Genomic DNA, 18,775 nt, shown 5'->3' with positions numbered 1-18,775 from the left:
TGAGCAGAAATTCGTGCACAGATTTGTGGTAGAGACTGCTTCCTGGCAGTGGACTTTTCGAGAAATTTAACTTGGGAAAATTAAGAATTCTAGTAGTTTCACGCGTAGATATCTCTATACTTTGTATAGGTTAAAGGATAAAAAATGACAGAACTAAAGACAAAAATTTGTTCTTTCTCTGCCATATGAGAGTACTGCAAATAAAGCTTTCTCAGAGTGTATTTCCAAACGGTCATAATGTAGTTAAAATCCGTATGTATTTTCACGCAGATGGCCAGAGGCATATTCTTGATGCAAGGCTATCCTTGTGCTAAATTTAAAATCTCTGCTCAGAAAGTGTAGCTGTATTAAAACAGTTCAAAGTGTATGTTATCCAACACACTTAATATAAGCAAATACACATGGCTTTCTCCAGTGATTTTCAAATACGGTCAAAGTATTTTAGCTGAAATTTTATAAAAAATGCAGTCAGAAATTTCCTGATGTAGAAATTTTTAGCTCAAGTCATTGAAACTTGACACTGCATAACTAAAATAAAGTAGAAATAAATATAAGTAGTAAATATAAGAAATGTGAATGGAATGTGGTAGAAAGTGTGACAAACTTGCAAATGTAGCAATAGGCAATTGCCCCGACTGTACACCCTTAAAGCCAGAATACGAATTTGGTTCTTAAGTTTAAAGATACTCCTGTCTTATTGTTGTGACCTTTTATTAGCAGCCTATAGCTGGTCTATTGTTGTGCACGTTGTGACAGTGTGTGCGCACTGGAATTAAGTATAGATGCTCTTCAGGTGTAGAATAAAGTATTTACTATTTCCATATTTAGATACAGGACAATTTTTCAATGACATGCCTTGTAATTGCTTAATCAGAAAGGTTATATAAAATAGTTTTAGCAGTAGGGGGGTTTCTGATTAACTGATAATGGAGCAAACCCATATCACAGACTATTTTGATCATTTTGCCTGATTACCAAATATTAGCCTGAACTTTTCCAAGAAACATATCCAAGTTTCTAAGGCTGATATTTATCCACAGTATAGAAACACTGTAAGAAATGGCAGTATTAGCCTTCCAGTACTGTCTTGCCAATTTGTTCCATCCCTGTTTAAGATCATTCCTCTTACCAGAAAATTGAGCAACACTTGAGGGTGTGGAAAGCCGCCAGCATAAAAGGTGTTTAGGCTCTTGAAGTACAGTTTTGTTTTGTTGTTCCTACATCCATAGACTGTATATATTTTGACATACTGTAATCCGATAGCAAGATTAGATAGGTCAGCCTTTAATCATGATTGATGTTTTATTTATATTGTGTTTTCAAACACAAAGTTGTTTAAGAGTTTAACTATGCACTTTGAAGCATATACAAAACCACCTTCCTGTAAAATAATCTATTGCAACAAAAAGTGTTGTAAAGAAAAGTGCTACTGTATAATGCTTTTTTTTTACTGAAACAGACTTCATCTTTGTCTTTGTGATCCCTTATTAAAAATTGGAACAAGTCTGAATTATCAGTTCCTCTAAGAGAGAGAGAAAATAGACATGACAGCAGCCCGTGATTCAGTTTCTTAGGTTTAACACTGCAAAATTGTCATTAAATATGTATTTGTTTACCAAATTTACTTATACAATTGTGAAAGAAATTAGAACATCCATGAGAGTAGTTCATTAATCTTCTAAATGGACTTTTCTACTATTTGCTGCTGTCTTGATAAGGAGATAAGCTTCACCTGTTTGAAAGAGGAATGCAAGTAGAAGATAGGAATTTAGAGATTTTTTGCTTGAAAAATTACAATATTTACTCTTATAATAAGAGTTGTCTTGCTTATGGAAACCTTAGTATAACTTGTCTTGATTTCTTTACATTTATCTTTGGTTTGTGCACATAAGATACATTTTTCTGTTCAATGAAAAATATAGTGCATTTGGCTAAAAGCATGTGATCACATCTGTTTCATGGCTGGTACCGGGAGTTGGTAAATCCTTTTGAAAATGAAGAATAAAATTATTTGTATCATCATCCACATCTATCTTTGTACTGGAAAAGCTGTCAAGTAGGTTGTCCTTCTGTCCTTAAAAACAGATATAGTAAACTACGAAAAGGAGGAGAGGCTCACAAGACTACATTTTTTGGCCTAATGGAATCTTACAGGGTATATCACAATGGCAAGAAATAAATCTACCATCAAAACCTCACCTGATAAATGTACTTAATCTTCTGTCATGCCATTCTACAAGGTTTTGATTTATAGATCTAAATGTTCCAGTAAACCTTGAGTGCACTGACAAGGCTGGGTTTTGTTTTGCTGAACTCAAAATACATGAATGTGACACAATGTATTCTGAATGACTCTAAAATATATCTATCTATGTTATCTTTGTGCAAGTCAAAGAGTTTATTATATACAGTGCGAAGAAGTCAATTTAAAGCAGGCTTTTCAATATAGAAAAAGTGCTTCATTTGAGGTAAAAATAACTGAATATCAAGAGAAAAGGCTCTCAAAGCAGATGGCAAAGGCTTGTTGGTCTTAATAATAAGATCACAAGAAATGACAAAGTATTTTTCTGAATACTTACATTAGTTTGGTCTTTTTTAGTATTGTTTCATTATTCATCGTCCCTGCGTAGAAAGTAGCAGGAAAATAGCTACATCCAGATTTTCCAAAGGGACCCAACAGGATTTCAGTATTTTGTTCACACTTGTTTGGAAATTAAAGGACTCTACATTTCTTCATATACATTGGCATAAATAGAGCAGTTGATCCCAGGTCAGCATATCAGTGTGCTAATGAAGCTGCAGGTGTAGAAGGAACGTACATCAGATCACTTTCACTCACAGACTCTCCGAGTCTGGAAGCTGAATGTGATCTGAACCCTTCTGGTTGTTGGAGCTCTTTTGAGAATATGCCATTTATCCCAAAAGCATTTCTCAAACACAGTTCTGAAACATTTTCAGATTTTGTGTGCAAAACCTTTGGAAATGCCTGTAACTTCTTCTTCAGAACTGTGTCAGTTTCTCTCTTCTTATTCTTCTGTTCCCCACCCGGTGCAGGGTGCCAGGTTGGACATCCTTACACACCTCTGGTGCTGCACCAGGAACTGCTGCCTCCCATGCCAGGAGGTTTCTGGGAATGGCCAATACTGTAGTGCCCCTTCTCCTTTTGTGACTTTAAAAGCCATTAAGTGGACTTGAAGAGCCACTAAGTAGACTTTTATGTGTTAATTTGAAATAAGTACCGAGGGTAAGATTTGTACTTTTGCTGGAATGTTTGACAGTCATCTACATCTGCCTTTCACTCTTCACTTCTGGCTCATGCAAACCCATTTTCAAGTTCCAAGCACACTGTGCTGTGTCTGTGTCAGAAAACAGTTTATACAAGTGGATGAACTGTGTTCATATCTGATTCCTAAGTGTGAATAATGAATTCTAATTTGGTGTCTTTTTTGGGTTTTTTTTCAGTTCAGCTTCTTGTTTTGTTACAGAAAAATAATTACTCATGAGAGTTAAACAAAACTGCACATACTTATTTGAAATGGTACTGCTGTTGTCCTGATTGTATTTAACAGTATGCAATAAATCTGGTAAAACAGAAGTGCAGTCTTTATGTATTTAAGAAGAAAAAAGTGTAATCTCTGCCTGCTGTCATGATAAACTAAGCAATTTACTAGCATTTGTATCCAGTTTTATTTTTCTGTAGAATCTGTTAATGAACTTCAAGATGCAGGTCCCATCACCCATTTAAAATGTGTCTCTGAGTTAATTACCTGGTATTACAGCTCACCTACTGCAAAATATCTAACGATTGTTAGAGGTGGAATTATTATTTTCTTCGAATATCTCATCTGTCATCATGAACAATAAGCTTTTACCTTTACCTTTAGCTAACTTAAGGCAAGCTACATTTTTGTCTTGGCTCTTCTTCATGGTGGGGGTGCCCTGCTCGCACATTCTAGTACTCTGCGGGGTAGAGATTTTAACCATGAATCAGAAATCGTATAGTCGGTGTAAGACATGAAATAAAATCGATACATTTTTCTGAGGCATGTCACTGGTTAAGTGACAAAAAATATTCTGATAGTCACTGAAAAAGAAAAGTCAAAGGTACATTTGAACCTGTCAGTTCAACACATTCCTGTTATCCCTTTAGGGGATATCATACAACTTGACACCAACATTTAAGCTTTGAAAATTATGAGCTCATCTATTTCAAATGGGATGTCACATGTTCCCAAGCCTTTGCCATTACTTATAAGGGAAGACAGGATGATCACTTTTGTCACATATTGATAGTGTATAAGATCTTTCTCTTTTCTTTTCTTTTTTTCTTGTTTCAGAATGAAGAACAAATTTTGGTATTTTGAATTTGGCACTTCGGAAACTTTCTCAGCCACCTGTAAGAAGCTGCATGAATCTGTAGAAATAGAAGTAAGAAACTAATTGTTGCATTTATCCTTGAAATGTCACTAGTTTGGCTGAAATGCAGGGAGCGAGGGTGCAGAATGCCTGAATCCAACAAGGCAAAGCAGTGCACATCCTTTCGACCCTATATTCCAAAATATTATTTTTATCATGTCTATTTGTAGTATAGCCCTGCACACTGGAACAAAGTTCAGTTTGATGATTAGTGAAGTCTTAATACAGTAGACGAGGTCAAGAGGTGAAATATAACATTAGAAATCAATAGGGAGTGTGGCTAGGTCAGATGGAAAAATGAAAGACTGTCAGAGGGAGTGAGAGCTGCTGCAGGATTAAAATAAAAAAAAAAAATCTTATTATTTCTAGGTCCCAAGTTTTTATAACCTTTAAAACTCAATTCCCTAAAATTGTACTTACTTTCCTGAATAAAGGTTAAAGAATATATATTTTTTTGAATCATTCCCCTTCATTAAATAGCTTTTCTTTCTGCACAAGGGGTCATCTTTCCATTATACATTGAACATTAACTGAAAAGACAGAGGATAGTTACAGACAAAATAGGAATTTAAAATAATGTGCCACTGCTACTTTGATGGCTGATAGAATAAGTGGCTACATTCCATAAACTGTTTGGGGAGCTGATATCGATAAATAAGTAAATGAAAAATGTGAAATGAGTGAAGGTACAAACTTCAGAATTTAAGTTAAATAATGAAATCATTTCTCAAGAAGTTTACGGTTCTTTTCCTTTCCAATAGTAATGAGAAACTGCACATGTCAATGGTGTATTTGTATAGTAGCATGAGGCACTCAGAGCGGTATGGTGAGAGCTATGAGAGTCTGGTCAAAGCCTCCTGAAAGGCGAAGTCTGAAATGATCTGAAGGGACCATGGATCTGGTAGTAGAACAGTAACAAAGGATACTGAGAATGAAACTGTTAGACCTGTGGTGCCAGACTTGCCTGTTATGCTGTTACGTTTCTTTTTAAAGTGGAAACGTGCCACACACGTTAGATTAAAAAAAATAAAAATAAAAAATAAAAAATAAACAACCAATCAAAAACCCTGGGAAAAACAAACCAAACAAAAAAAAAAAACCATTGCTTCCCAAGACACTGCTTCACGCATTTGAGTTGAAGTACATGTAGCCTGAAAATATTTGATTAGTTATTGGCAGAAATGCCTACCTGGTTTGATTTGAATATACCACAAGTTAAATGTACCTTTTGATTAAATGCAAATTGAAGAGCAGGCTTCCCCAAGAAAATATTTCTATGAACTAAAAATCTTACGTAGCCTGTAAGATGTGATGATCGTAAACCATGGGATTGCAGCCATTGAAAGGGTGATGAAACATTAACATCCCAAAGCAAACAAGTATGCATGCAAATTTCTGATGCTGGTGGTACCGGTTGTATAATTATTACCAATTCATATCAATAACACTGTTATTACCAATGAAGCATTACTTTGCCAGTATATAAGACGTTAATATTCACTTCATCTATCCTGGTGGTTATCATTAGTCCTACAACGAGGAACAAAAATCATAGAGGAAATAGTTTCCAAAATGTTTACACAAGAAGTGTTAGGCTGTGGTTATTTACAGGTTTATTTACAATGAGTAAATTACATTTAAATGAACAATGCTTGCCAGTATGCTTGTATCTAATGATTCTTCTTTGAACGTTATAAACACTTGGGAGTATCACTGTTTCCATCTGATTTTTAACCTGCTGCCCCTTGCTTGGGGATGTTGCTGTAAATGAGAGCTTGGTGTACAATACCACATTTCACTCTGAATAAAAGGCACAAAGAACGCTTTTGCTCTACAGCCAAGTTTTGAATTAACAAAGCTCATGAAGATTAGGGATCTGTATCTCTGAGCTGGGAGACAGCGATCAAACACTCTGTGGGCAAACCCTGTGTTTGATTTCTAAACTAATTAAGCTTGGCTTTCCTGATATACATTCATGTCTCTTACGTTCTGTATATTTTCTTCTGTGTGAGATGCAGAACAAGGTTTGGACACTAAATTCTTATGTTATCCAGAATAAGATGTGGTTTTATTTCCAAATTGGGATCCAAAAAGTTGAGGAGAAAAACATAGGTTCTAAAGGAAAAAAAAAAAAAAGGCAAAATAAAGTATTTATTTTTAATAATAATATGTCAGTAAATGAGGCTTAAGACTTTACATTTTAGAGCACTTATACTTTATTTCCACTTCAGAAAAAAAGAAAGATGTGTGGAGGGTATTTAATGAGAGTAGGCATAGATCCAGTGTAAGGGGAGATGGCATGGTTCATGTTTGCAGCAGCACTGTAAAAGCATCGTGGGACAAGAGGAAGCCTACCATACCACCTGGTATTAATGGGTGGGGAAAAGGAGTTTAAACAATCATGTAGTCTTGGATGATACTGCACTTGGCTACACAGCAAAGCCTTAGTCTCAGCTGGTTTCAGGCATGGATGTGTTCTCAACTTCGAGAAAATTTTGATCTAATGAACGAAGTGTAAAAGATAATGCCTGAAAAGGGACTGAGTCCAGGATAGAAGGCAAAAAAGAATTAGAAGCGCTCGTTTTTATTTCTAATCTAGGTAGGCATGCTCCACATTTTAAAAGCATGCTTTTATTTTTAGCAGCGTTGTTGCATTATTTGAAATAAAAAAAAAAAAAAAAAGAAAAAGAAAAGGAGCAGAACACATCCGTGTTTTGTTGTTGTAGTGTATGAATGTGTTAGGACAACGCAGGGCTACCTGTAGCGCAAACTTCTTGTCTGTGTATGAACAAAAGAAATTCTCCTTTACTAATTCAGAAAGTTCCTCGTCACTGTGGGATTCTGCAGCCTCGTGAAATAATTGTCTTAGTGTACTACCTGCTGTGTTCAATATTGAGTGAAAATGGAAGCCAGACCCTGCGCCATCCTATTTCACAATTCTTCTTTTATTTAAATAATTCCAGTCAGTTTGGGGGACGCCAGACCTTTATAAATTAACAGCAGGGAAATACCAAAGGTGTCAGATTGCATATTTATCATCTTTCTCGTGTAATACTTAAATATGTATTAAGAAGTGACTGACATAAATTAGGCAGATTTCAGAAGCCACAGGCCGTGGCTTGTAGAGGACCCCCTTCTGCTTGACATTTCATCCTTGTCAAAGATCAAATTATTTTAATTTAGGCTGCAAATTATAAGGAATGAAGACTTCTTTGTGGGAATTCCCTGTGGTAATCTGACTTTTGTTGTTACTGCTGCTTGTCAGTGTGCAAAAGATATAATATGCATGCAAATAAGGTTAAAAAATATGTACTATCTAATTATCCAGCCAGTACATTCCACTTGAAGACAGTGGGAGGCCTGACACACAGTATGTGTTTGATTCATTGAGGCCTGCAGGGTATTTACACAAGATTACTTTTAATTATGAAATTAATATCTGTTTATCTAGAATGTATAGCAGTAAGTGAGCATACACATGAGCAGAATTTTTAGTAAAATAAATCATCTTAATATTTAATACAGATAAAATATAAGGGGGAACCACGAATTCTCTTCCAAAATAACAGTGAAGACCCACGCCTTTTTTCTTGTAAGAAAAGCGTGATTAAAAAGTTACACGTTCAATCACAGTAGTTGCCACAACTGTCAACTCACTTCCAGAGATGTCTTTTGACTTTAAAGGTTTCTCTATATAAATATAATCCACAGGTTTAGAATTTCATTCTTGAGGAGCAAATATGAAATGGAAACCTTAATGTTGAAAACATTCTCTCTCCAGATTTGCACTCTTGTTAGAAGAATTAAGAAGAAGCAGAGTATGCATTATAACACAGCTCTGTTTTGCCATCTTAGAAAGTTTCAGGGTAAACAAATAATTATGCACAGTTATTTTTGAGTTGTACTTTCCTTTTCTTCTTCAAAGCTGTGATAAAGGCTTAGGCAGAGGAAAAAGTGCCAGTGACCCACAGAGCAGCAAGCTGCAAGATGTCAGTGGACTGTTACTGAACCGTGGTTAATTATTTTTCCAGTTTTCTTCCTGATTATTGTATATTGGAATTACAAAATAAGACCCTTAATCAGTTTTGAATGCATGACTGGACCCCCAGTGTTCTGGCTTGCCGAACACTGCAGGAATAGGATCTAATGTTTTAAAAATATGCTGCTCTTCACTATAAGGTGCATCTGACTTGCCAGGATATCTATATACTCCAGCTATCTTGTGAGGCATGAAGCTAATCTACCTCTAGCCAAGGTACAAGTATATAAATCCAGGGAACTTTGGGTGGTTCGGTGAATTAATAAGTAGAACTGGATGCTTTGCTTTCCACCTGCAGATTCAACTGTAGTTATCTGAAGTTGGCTCTTTTTTTCTTCTGGGGAGATTCTTCAGTATTTCTCTATGTTTTACATGCGTTAGGAGCTTCTCCTGATCCTAAAACAATGTGGGTGGGGAGGAGGACTTAGCCTGAGTAAATCACAGTCTTATGGAAGCTGGGTGTATCCTATCAAGCTAGGTACATCTCATCCGATGTGTGTCAGGTGAACCATGTTTACAAATGTTGTAGGTTTTGCCACCTGAGAAGATGCTGCAGTTTGTCACTGAGCAGGCTGATAAGTTAAGGCCCCCGAACCATTCCTCTGGAAATGAAAATCATTGTCCTTTTATAAGATACAATTTGAAGCCAATTTGGCAGAGGAATGTACACCTGTAAAATGCCTCGATGTCCAGTGTTGCTGTAGGAAGCAGGAGAAATACATGTAAGTGCCACAAGGTGCCCTACAGGAATGAATCCATCACTGAAGGGACTATCCTGCAGAGTCAGGTTTCTTCTGTGTGTCCAGTAAGTCTTGGAAGGCTTTTAGAGCACTCATACCTCTTCTTTAGCTCCACTTCCAGTGTTTTCCTTTGGCAGTGCTGCATATTTTAGTGAACTGGCTGACAGAAGTTCTGGCATAAGAAGTGCTGCTTCTGCATCTGCGCTTCGCTGTACCCAGTTTTACTAACCTTACCTCTCAGTAAGAGCTATTAGTCAGGCAGAAGCCTACGCTAATGTGCCAGCTGGGCCTTCGGATTGATACTAATATCGGTGTGTTCTGTGCTCTCAGGGCCTGCTTACACCCTTTTGCATGAAGCTATATATGCTCACTGTGCAGGGAGGGACATTTATATTCGGTTTCATGGGGGAGGGACTCAGGTGTCTAATGACAAGCATCACTGTAAAATCATAAGACAGACAATTTAGCTGGAACAGGCAACGAAAAGCCTCCACCTATTGCTACAGAAATTTGTGTAGTATAAATGTTTTCCTGCTAATAGCTGTAGTGAAGCTACAAATATATTTCACTTGGGCCAATGAAGAGCTCTCAGATAACAGTATGGCTCTACCAAATGGTTCCACACTTAAGCAATCACGAGCTGAATAGGAAGCGGGTTTTGCCCTCTGAATGAGGATTTGTTCCTATCTCATACTTCTTTTCCAGACATAAGTATATATTTAGGTGTAAAAATTGAATAACCCATTGACAGTGCTAAGAATGATGAATTGCTGAAGAAAAATGTTTGATAGGTAGAACATTCTGACTTTTCTTTCTCTTTTACTGTTTTCTCTCTCTCTTTTTTTTTTTTTTTTTATTTTCCTTTCCTTTTTTCTCCTTGCTAATCAGTGTGATGGAATTCAGCTAGACTTAATCAATATTTCTCTGGAAGGAATTGCCATTCTGAACATCCCAAGCATGCACGGTGGATCGAATCTTTGGGGAGAGACAAAGAAAAGACGTAGCCACCGTCGGACAGAAAAGAAGAGGTCAGATAAAAGAACCACAGTCACAGATGCCAAGGAATTGAAGTTTGTATGCCAAGGTAAGCTTACGGGTTAGTGTAGGCTGGCTGGCTCCATACAGTATAATCGCCCTTGTATTGCCTCTTGTCAAGAAAAAGGATATACAGTTCTTAGCTATTTCTTTTCTCGTGCATTTAGCTTTTCTGATGGGAAGCAGTGGAGCAAAGGCATAAACAAAGACACGCTGACAATTAAAGTCTATATACTTGCAAACCTGCCTCGGATGTGACCTCTTAAGCAGACTAAGCACACCGTGTGGGACTGTGTGCTACTACGATACTCAGTCTAGAAGTACCTGGAGTTTTTGGAGTCGGAAAACGCTTACTGAGCATTTGTAATGCTTCCTAATGTCAGCGTGCATAAAACTTGGGGATAATCATTCCCTGTTTCTAACAAAATTTGGCCAGAGACTGTGGAAAATTACTTCGGAGTAAATAAGCAAGCTGTCTATAAGTTTAATGTTACTATACTCTGATGTTGTGTGCAATCCTTGAATCCATATGCTGTAGCTCGCTTGCATGGGTGTGATCCGTCCTTTCAGGTCTCTCTTTCTCACTTTCCTGGTGATTAGATGCATTTGCTCCATAACTTTTTTTATTAATCATCACTTTTGACAATACCTACAGTAAACAGTGCTCTCTATTCTACTTTGTAGAATCTGAATACTATGCATTGTAACACATCACTACATATAGTAAGTTCTAGTGATCATAAAACATTGTTCTGTTCACACCAAGGGATGAACAGACCAGACTTCCCCCCCCCCCCCCCCCTTGTTTTTATCCCATGGAGAAGAGTATCTCCTGCTTCTCCTCCTTATTCAGACTGAATAAATATCAGAACTTAACTGTCTGATGTTACTGTGATTCTTTTACTAGTTTTGGATATCCCATTTTTTACATTTCATCAGCAGTAATTTTTAAGTCACTAGTTATATGTTAGTTAATTAATATGTGTTGTCATTTTAATCCAGGTAATTTATCTGGATGACAGAAGTTTAGTTTTCTGTGGCTTGGAGGTTGCAATAGGTACTAAGACTCAAAATTTCTGTGTGTTTTAGCAATTTGACATATGATCTCAGTATTTTGAAGTAACTTAAAAATATGCTCTGTCAGCTGAAGTCTTATCAACTGCTAAGCTTCTGCGTACGCTACAATTTCTGTATTATGTCCTGGTGTTCAAGAGATGGAGGCAGGCTATTGGGTAATGGACTAGCCAAAATTTTGCCTTTTGCATTGCTTCTGAACATACGGATATAGGACATTTCACCCTTTTAATAGTAATTGTGAGAAACATGCTCACTGTATCCAATTTTAGTCCGGGGCAAATTCGGTGGAGCAAAGAATATTTATTACAGCGCTGGGAGTTACACAGGGGATTTCTCCTCCTGTGGCTCATTTTTTCCCTCACAAACACTTGTTTTTATTTTGTATTCCTTGTACTTATTCATGTTTCTTCTTGGAACATAATTTGCATAATCAATGAGATTTTGAACACAACCCACCCTCAATTACATAATCAATGAGTTCTTGGAACGCAACCCACCCCTGAGCACGCCCCCTCCCTTCTAGCAGCGCAGGCGCTGTGCTTCCTCAGGGCTCTTCCTGGTAGTCGTTGGAGGGAGGCTCCAAGTCTTTATCACCATGTCCTTCTTGTGGCTTCTTCATTCTCTACACTCCTCTGGTTATCTTAGCTAACTACACCACCCTTTGTTCTGCAAGTTTCGGTACTTCCAACTGTTGCTTTCATCTGACATCCTATCTAACACTATCCCTTTTTCAAACACATAGCAAGCACACACCCATCTTAGCCGAAGCCATAGCGAGCACACATTCATTTTAGCTGAAGCAAAATTTTTTGCCAAATTACTTATTGCATAATGAAGCAAGATGTTATAACCTCTTTAATTATTGAAGTTATATATGAATGTATTGAAGTTATGTCTGTTATGTAGGAAGAGGGGTAATGGCTTCAAACTGAAAGAGGGTAGATTTAGAATAGATATTAGGAAAAAAATTTTTACTCTGAGGGTGGTGAGGCACTGGAACAAATTGGCCAGGGAAGTTGCGAAGGGCTTATCCCTGGAAGTGTTCAAGGCCAGGTTGGATGGGGCTTTGAGCAACCTGGTCTAGCAGGTGTCATAAGCTAGAGGGCCTCTGTCTCATCACCGAGTACATGGATTGTATTATTGGTTGCATCTACAGTAGCATTTTAGTGCTTAACAGGAGTATGCATCTTGGATTTCTGAGTAGTCCATGTTTATTTGCATTCCAGTTTGCAATACTGAGCAGTCTTGAGCATGCAAACTGGATTCCTTTTAAATGGAGGGGGGCACATGCTCTGATTGCAAATGGATGTTCAATTTAACACAACTCAAAGTAAAACTCCAAAATGAACGCGATGTGAACATTTGAGAAGCTGCTGATTTGCTGTATAGATCCACTCCTATTTTATACTGCAAAGAACAGTCACTTAATTTTGCTACCTAAGATAGGTTCCTAGGTTAGAGTGTGCTTCTTCATCTCAGTATTCAAGATTATTGCTGAATAATGGAATTAAATCAATTTTATGTCTAGGCTTCTCAAATAGTTTTGACAAATCTAAATCTACCCACTGCAGAAATAACTCACTGCCTGTCACTTCTGAAACACTGATTCCTTCGCTAGCTTTGTATAAGCATATTTGAGAGCACTATATTGTCGAGCTAATTGTTTTCTTAAGTATGCTTGGATCGTACTTTTCGGTTTGGAGAAAAAGTCTCACAAAATGTTAATGCCTGGTGCAGAAATAGGTATTGCTGTATTGAGAACCATGGTAAAGACATACCTCCTTGTGAACTTCTGTTTATTTATTTACTTATTCTGAATAAATATCCTTTCAGTTTGTTTTATGTCCAAATAAAGCATCTAATCACTTGACAACTAAACATTGCACTTCTTAGGATACAGTAATCAAACATCCTCATCTTTTCATATTGAGAGATATATATCAGATTTTGGTGTTGAGTTTTGGAATTTTATTTTATTTTATTTTTTTTAAATCTAATCCTCTTACATAGGACTTCTGAGTGGCATGCACATTTAGTTTTAGTCTTTTTCAGTCGCAGTGCAACTGTGGGGTTTTTTAGCTATATATCAATCCATATTCTTCTTGTCTCTCTCATTTTATGAGTTTATAAATTGACCATAAATACATGAATTGAAGTTTAGTATTCAAAGTCTGAGCCCTTAAATGAGATACTTGCATGGACTAGTGAAAGCTGTGTCCTCACTCTGGGTAGTTTGTTGCCCCTGAGAGTGTTGTGTTGCTCCTCTTGGAACAGCCCTGGCAGGACTTCGAGAACTTCCAAAAAAGAAGAAACCTCTGTGAGGTCCTGCTGCTATCCTCCCCCTGCTTTTGTGGGTATCGCCTAACACAAGCCATGTCCAGGCAGCATGATCATCACTGCAGGAAAAAGGGTCAAAGTTCTGCCAATTTTTTTTTTCTTTCTTATATATCTGTACAATTCAGGGAAGGTGTATTCCTCTGAGCTTACTCCCCTCTATTTTTATTTTTTTTTTTCACCTATTTGCTGTTGTCACCCGTTGATGCAAAAAGGTGTGTATTTTCTTTGCCCTTCCCATTATCCACCTCTATAGACTCAATAGCCCGACCACAATTAGGACTTGAAGTAATCAGATGGACACCTGGTTGGAAAAGAATCTGATTATATGTACAATATATTGAAATGTAGCGATTTAAAACGTGCACTGTTTAAATACATTCCCTGCTTATCTCATTAGGAGTTGTACATGTACACTAAAGATCAAAAGTTGGCACTGATAGCATATAGGTATGTGTGTCTGTGTGTGTATCATATTTCTATCTAACTAGTAACTGGCTTTGATATTTTCCTACAAAACATATATTTGTCTGATTAACTTATAACTCATTGGAAAGAAAACCTTATTTAGCTGTAATGTACTAAATATTATCCTATTCTTTGTTAATGGAAAAAATACTAGTTTTCATTTCAGCTCCTGTGCAGAAGTATAGAGGGTCTTTCCACAAATGTTATTAGAGTAAAAATCAGATTATTTTTTTCTAATTTAATTACATTTTCATTTCTCACATATCATTATCATTTCTATTGCACAAAATCAATGCATTAGGAAAAAATATGACTACAAATACATGTGAAAATTCATGAAAGTAGGTGATTTAATTATTATTTTAACTTTATGAATCTGACACTTGCAATGTTTCTATTTGTTGTTTCATTTTAAAATCTAGTATATACATATCTATGATATATCTATCCACAATCAATTTTTTCTAAGTACAGATTTTAGATGTAACTCTGAACTATCCTTGAACATTATTTAGACAGGATTTTTGTTTGGATATACACAGATATTGATAAATGCCAAAAATCAGTGCTTTAAAAAGATGAACATACTGCATAGAAACTAAACTATGAGTTGAGAAACATAAATGTAAATAACTGAGCTACTTGTTTGGAAATTACATCCAAAACAGAAGTTGAATCATGGCAACATATCTTACATGAAATACATACCACTTATGTTAAGTGTTAAGCCGCAAAATATTCTTTCTTACACAAATACTGAATAAAATTTGCAAATCTTTTATGACAAAAAGGAAACCATTCTTTTGAAAATCTCCCTAGTAAACTTTTTGCTAAGTGGAGTAGGATTCCTTTTGGGTGGATGTTGTCATGCTTTGGTTTGCTTTCATTGCTGAAGTTCAGTTAGAGCCCTGTTCCAAAATGGAGTCTCTTTAAAAGTTTGAAGTCTCTTAAGTCTTTATTGCAAACATATACATAACTCGGTTTTGCACGAGTAGTTCCAGTCACCTCAATGGACTCATTCTTGAAGACAATATCTATGAACTATTAATGGGTGAAACCTTTGGATGATAAATATTTCAGTGCAGTACTTTCTTCCTATTTATTTTGTACATCACCAGGCACGCTGATATTTAACCAAGTATTTATCAAGTTGATCTGTGCAGCTTGTTAAAAGAGCTGCAGTGTGCTATTACACAGCAACGTGCCAGACTACTAGACTAATTGAAGACAATGTTCATTCGTGTCACAGCACCTCGGCATAAACCATGCTTGCCAATATGATTCAATAACTCCATGTGGAAATCTCTGATAATAACTGCATTATGACTTTCTGAATGGAAATGCAGAAGTTTTGGAAATAGAATAACGTGTATACAGACAGTTCACTACAGTTAAAAGTGTGAAGACCCTCAAACACTTCAAAATATCCATACATTGTCAGAGGAGAAAATACCTTTCTTGTTAGGTGTCAAATTCCACTCTACGGGGGAGGGGGAGAGTCCTATCCCAAGCTTCCCTATAGCCGAGGGATTCCTGACGGGAGTTCTCTGAACAACTTAGTCTGCTGGCCACAAACTTTCTAACTTAATTTAGGGAAGTCTTTCATAAACTGCACTCTGGCCAGGTGACTTCCCCTCGCTGTTTATAATTCTCTAAATTTAAAATTTTGACACGTTATGAACTTTGAGATCTCTAAATACGGATTAATTTCATAAGTTGAAAAAGTTAGAAACTGTGTTCTATATACACAGTATTTCTGCTCCACGCACTGACTACACACAGTGTTTATTCAGTATTGGTAGACTTTAGGTTATTTATGACATGGCACAAAGCATGTATAATGAACTCTATAATAATATCTTTATTAAATGCTCTGGATAATGTAATGGCTAGATAAGGTAATTGCCCCTATTTTGTGTCTTGATTAAACAGTTTTGGGCAACACAGCCATTGATACATTACCACAGAGAAAAATAACTAATTACAGCTATTTCATAGCTGATCTATGTTAAGACATTCAATTTATAGAAACAATGTTGTTTAGACAGAGTGTCTAAGTAAAATAATTTAATTGCTCCCTCAACAATCCTACCTAGATATATAGTTTGATGAAAGCAAATAGTTAGTCGTGATATAACCAAGTTCTACCGATTTTGGTAGTCAGTGGTTGTGGGTTATTTGTGTTACTTTAGAGAAAGAAAAAGGTAAATGAACTTAAGTCGATCACAATGTGTGTTTAAGAACTTGAGGTAATGGATTTGGTATTCAGAATTCAAGGAAGCAGAAATATGCATAACTAAAGAAAACCAGTTAAGCATCAAAGGAAATAATAGTTACAAGCTGTTCTGAGCTAGGCTCAAACTCGCTAGAATAGATAACAGGGGTGTATAAACAATTTGCATTTGAGGTAGCTTGCAAACCATTTATGGTCCTTTTTCAGGAAGTCTCTACACATACTGAGGCGTTTGTCTCTTTCCAAACCAAAGATACAAGCAGGGCATATATGTTGGAAATACCTTGCGGGGTAGTATGCATAAAAGTTTATATTTCTGTGAAAAATAACAGAAAAAGAACAGTGAACCTGGAAAAGAGGAAGCACCGAACACAGAAATAGAAAATCTGTTGATGCATTTCTTAGAAAAAGCGAATAGAAAGTCGGCTTTCTCAGCCAAATTGTGATGGTAAAACTGTTAGATAAGCAAAGAGACTGCCTTCTGTTCAAGTCTTCCTACATTTAAGGAAAAAGATCATTTTTCTGTAATGGTAAGGAAGAAGCATGAAGAATGAAAATCCAAAATTGATGTTCTTTTTCTAATGAAAACAACCCAAGACCAGCAACTTGTCTAACACGCAAATCAGAAAAAAGAAGAAACCAAGTTTCCTTAATAAGCAGTAAAATAAGCTAAATTTAAAAGGGTTATGGCAGATAGTGTGTCTTAGTTCCCCCAAAAAGTAAAAAGGAAGGAGTACCCATATGCATCCTTGTCTGTCTATTTAAATAGGACTAAACACTGATGAGACATGGTGAGACCATGAAGTGTATGAAGTTTAGGAGAAGAATCCAGCATTATTTCAATGTAAACTACTCTAAAACCCATGTGGAACTTATTTCTAGGGTGTAAATTTAGGAAACATATACGGTGAGTTATAGTGTTACACGAAACTAAAATGTTTTGAATGTTTGTCTTTCAAATCCACTTAATTTAGCTGAAATACCTGAATTTCTCTGCTTGGAAAATAACACAAAATTATCCGTGTATGAAATTCTCATTTCTTTCCTAAGTTTTGTTCAATTGCTCTGAAAATAGCAACATTTTTCATGGATTTTGGCACTTTGTTTTCTGTCCTTGATTGAAAGTAGGAAGACAGAAATATCCCCTAAATAAATAGCAAAGTTAACTCTTCTAATCCAGATACATCTTCAGAGTTTAAATATTAGAAAAAATATCCTAAATTTAGTCAGACTTTTTTTTTTTTTTTCCTGCCTAAGCATGCACCATAGCTATCCTGAATATCTTAAAGCATAAATTGAAGCTTTAACATAAACTTCACAATTTTCTGTGCGGGATATCTTGTTTCCATTATGTGAGTGTGTACAGTAAATCAAATCCTTGTGAGGATCGGGGTGCCATTAACTTCAGTGTCTAAAAATCAACCCCATAGCCAGTATAGATAGAATCACCTCAAGAAGAGTGTTGATCCAATGCTCAAATAAGGGTCTAAAGTAGGCAGAATAAAATGCTTGCTGGAGGTAACTCTCTCTCCGTTTATTGTAAGTGGAGCCTAAGTAATAGGCCAGGTTGGACACCTCACTTCCAGCTGACTAGAGGTGAGATGAATTTCGCTATGTGCTGCAACTGGCAACAGCTCATTAAATACGTGAACAGTCCTTTGAGCAGGAATGGGAACCAGGTACCACTCTGCCAGATAAACCTGGCTGTTGAGCTGATCTCTTGTACGGATCTGGTGCTGATGTGTCCCCATGTCTTTCACGAACACTGCAGTCGCTAATCTGCTCAGCAGAAAGGACCATGGCAGAAGATCTGTCCTTCCAGTGTATGCAAACCCTGCTTGGAGTATAGTTTCCAAGTGCTGGAGACTCGAGCAGGGGAACCCCTGCCTGGGGGGTTATAGTATGGGCAGCGTTGGGAAATAGAGTAGCATTCAGTGGTGTTATATACTGCCCCTCTTTAGTTTGGAGTGTGTTATTTTGCCTCCTTTTAAGAATGTGAATGGGGTGCTGAATATCCCGTTTCCTTTGCGTGCATCTGTGTTGCAGCATTCAGCCATTGTGCGTTGCCTCTTCTTGTACTTGGCGTACAAGTATCTAAAGGGTGGGTTGAAGGAGGATGGAGCCAGGCTCTTTTCAATGGTTCCCAGTGACAGGACGAGGGGCAATGGGCACAAGTTAGAACACAGGAAGTTCCGTTCAAATACACGGAAACACTTATTTACGGTGAGGGTGACAGAGCACTGGCAGAGGCTGCCCAGGGAGGTTCTGGAGTCCCCTTCCCTGGAGATTTTCAAGACCTGCCTGGATGCAGTCCTGAGTAATGTGCTCTGGGCAGTCCTGCTTTAGCAGGGGAGTTGGGCTAGATGATCTCTAGAGGTCCCTTCCAACTCTGATGATTCTGTGATTCTGTGATTCTCTCTGCTGAACAGCAGT

General features: G+C 37.0%; 1 protein-coding gene across 4 annotated transcripts in view; it reads left to right on the top strand.

Annotated features, from left to right (window-relative positions):
• The window catches only part of DGKB (diacylglycerol kinase beta), a gene marked incomplete at both ends in the record, with an annotated part of 333,552 nt that overhangs the window by 244,818 nt on the left and 69,959 nt on the right, over positions 1–18,775 (top strand). For all 4 annotated transcript variants that reach the window (XM_082479865.1, XM_082479864.1, XM_082479867.1 and 1 more), the window contains 2 exons: positions 4,338–4,428; positions 10,084–10,279. In XM_082479865.1, the coding sequence (XP_082335991.1) occupies positions 4,338–4,428; positions 10,084–10,279 (287 nt within the window). The remainder of the gene's footprint in view (positions 1–4,337; positions 4,429–10,083; positions 10,280–18,775) is intronic.

This window comes from Vanellus vanellus (assembly GCF_965231255.1).
Source record: "Vanellus vanellus genome assembly, chromosome: 2".
Classification (NCBI taxonomy): Eukaryota; Metazoa; Chordata; class Aves; order Charadriiformes; family Charadriidae; genus Vanellus; species Vanellus vanellus.
The sequence above is the reverse complement of the archived record's forward strand: the minus strand, read 5'-3'. Positions and strand labels throughout refer to the sequence as shown.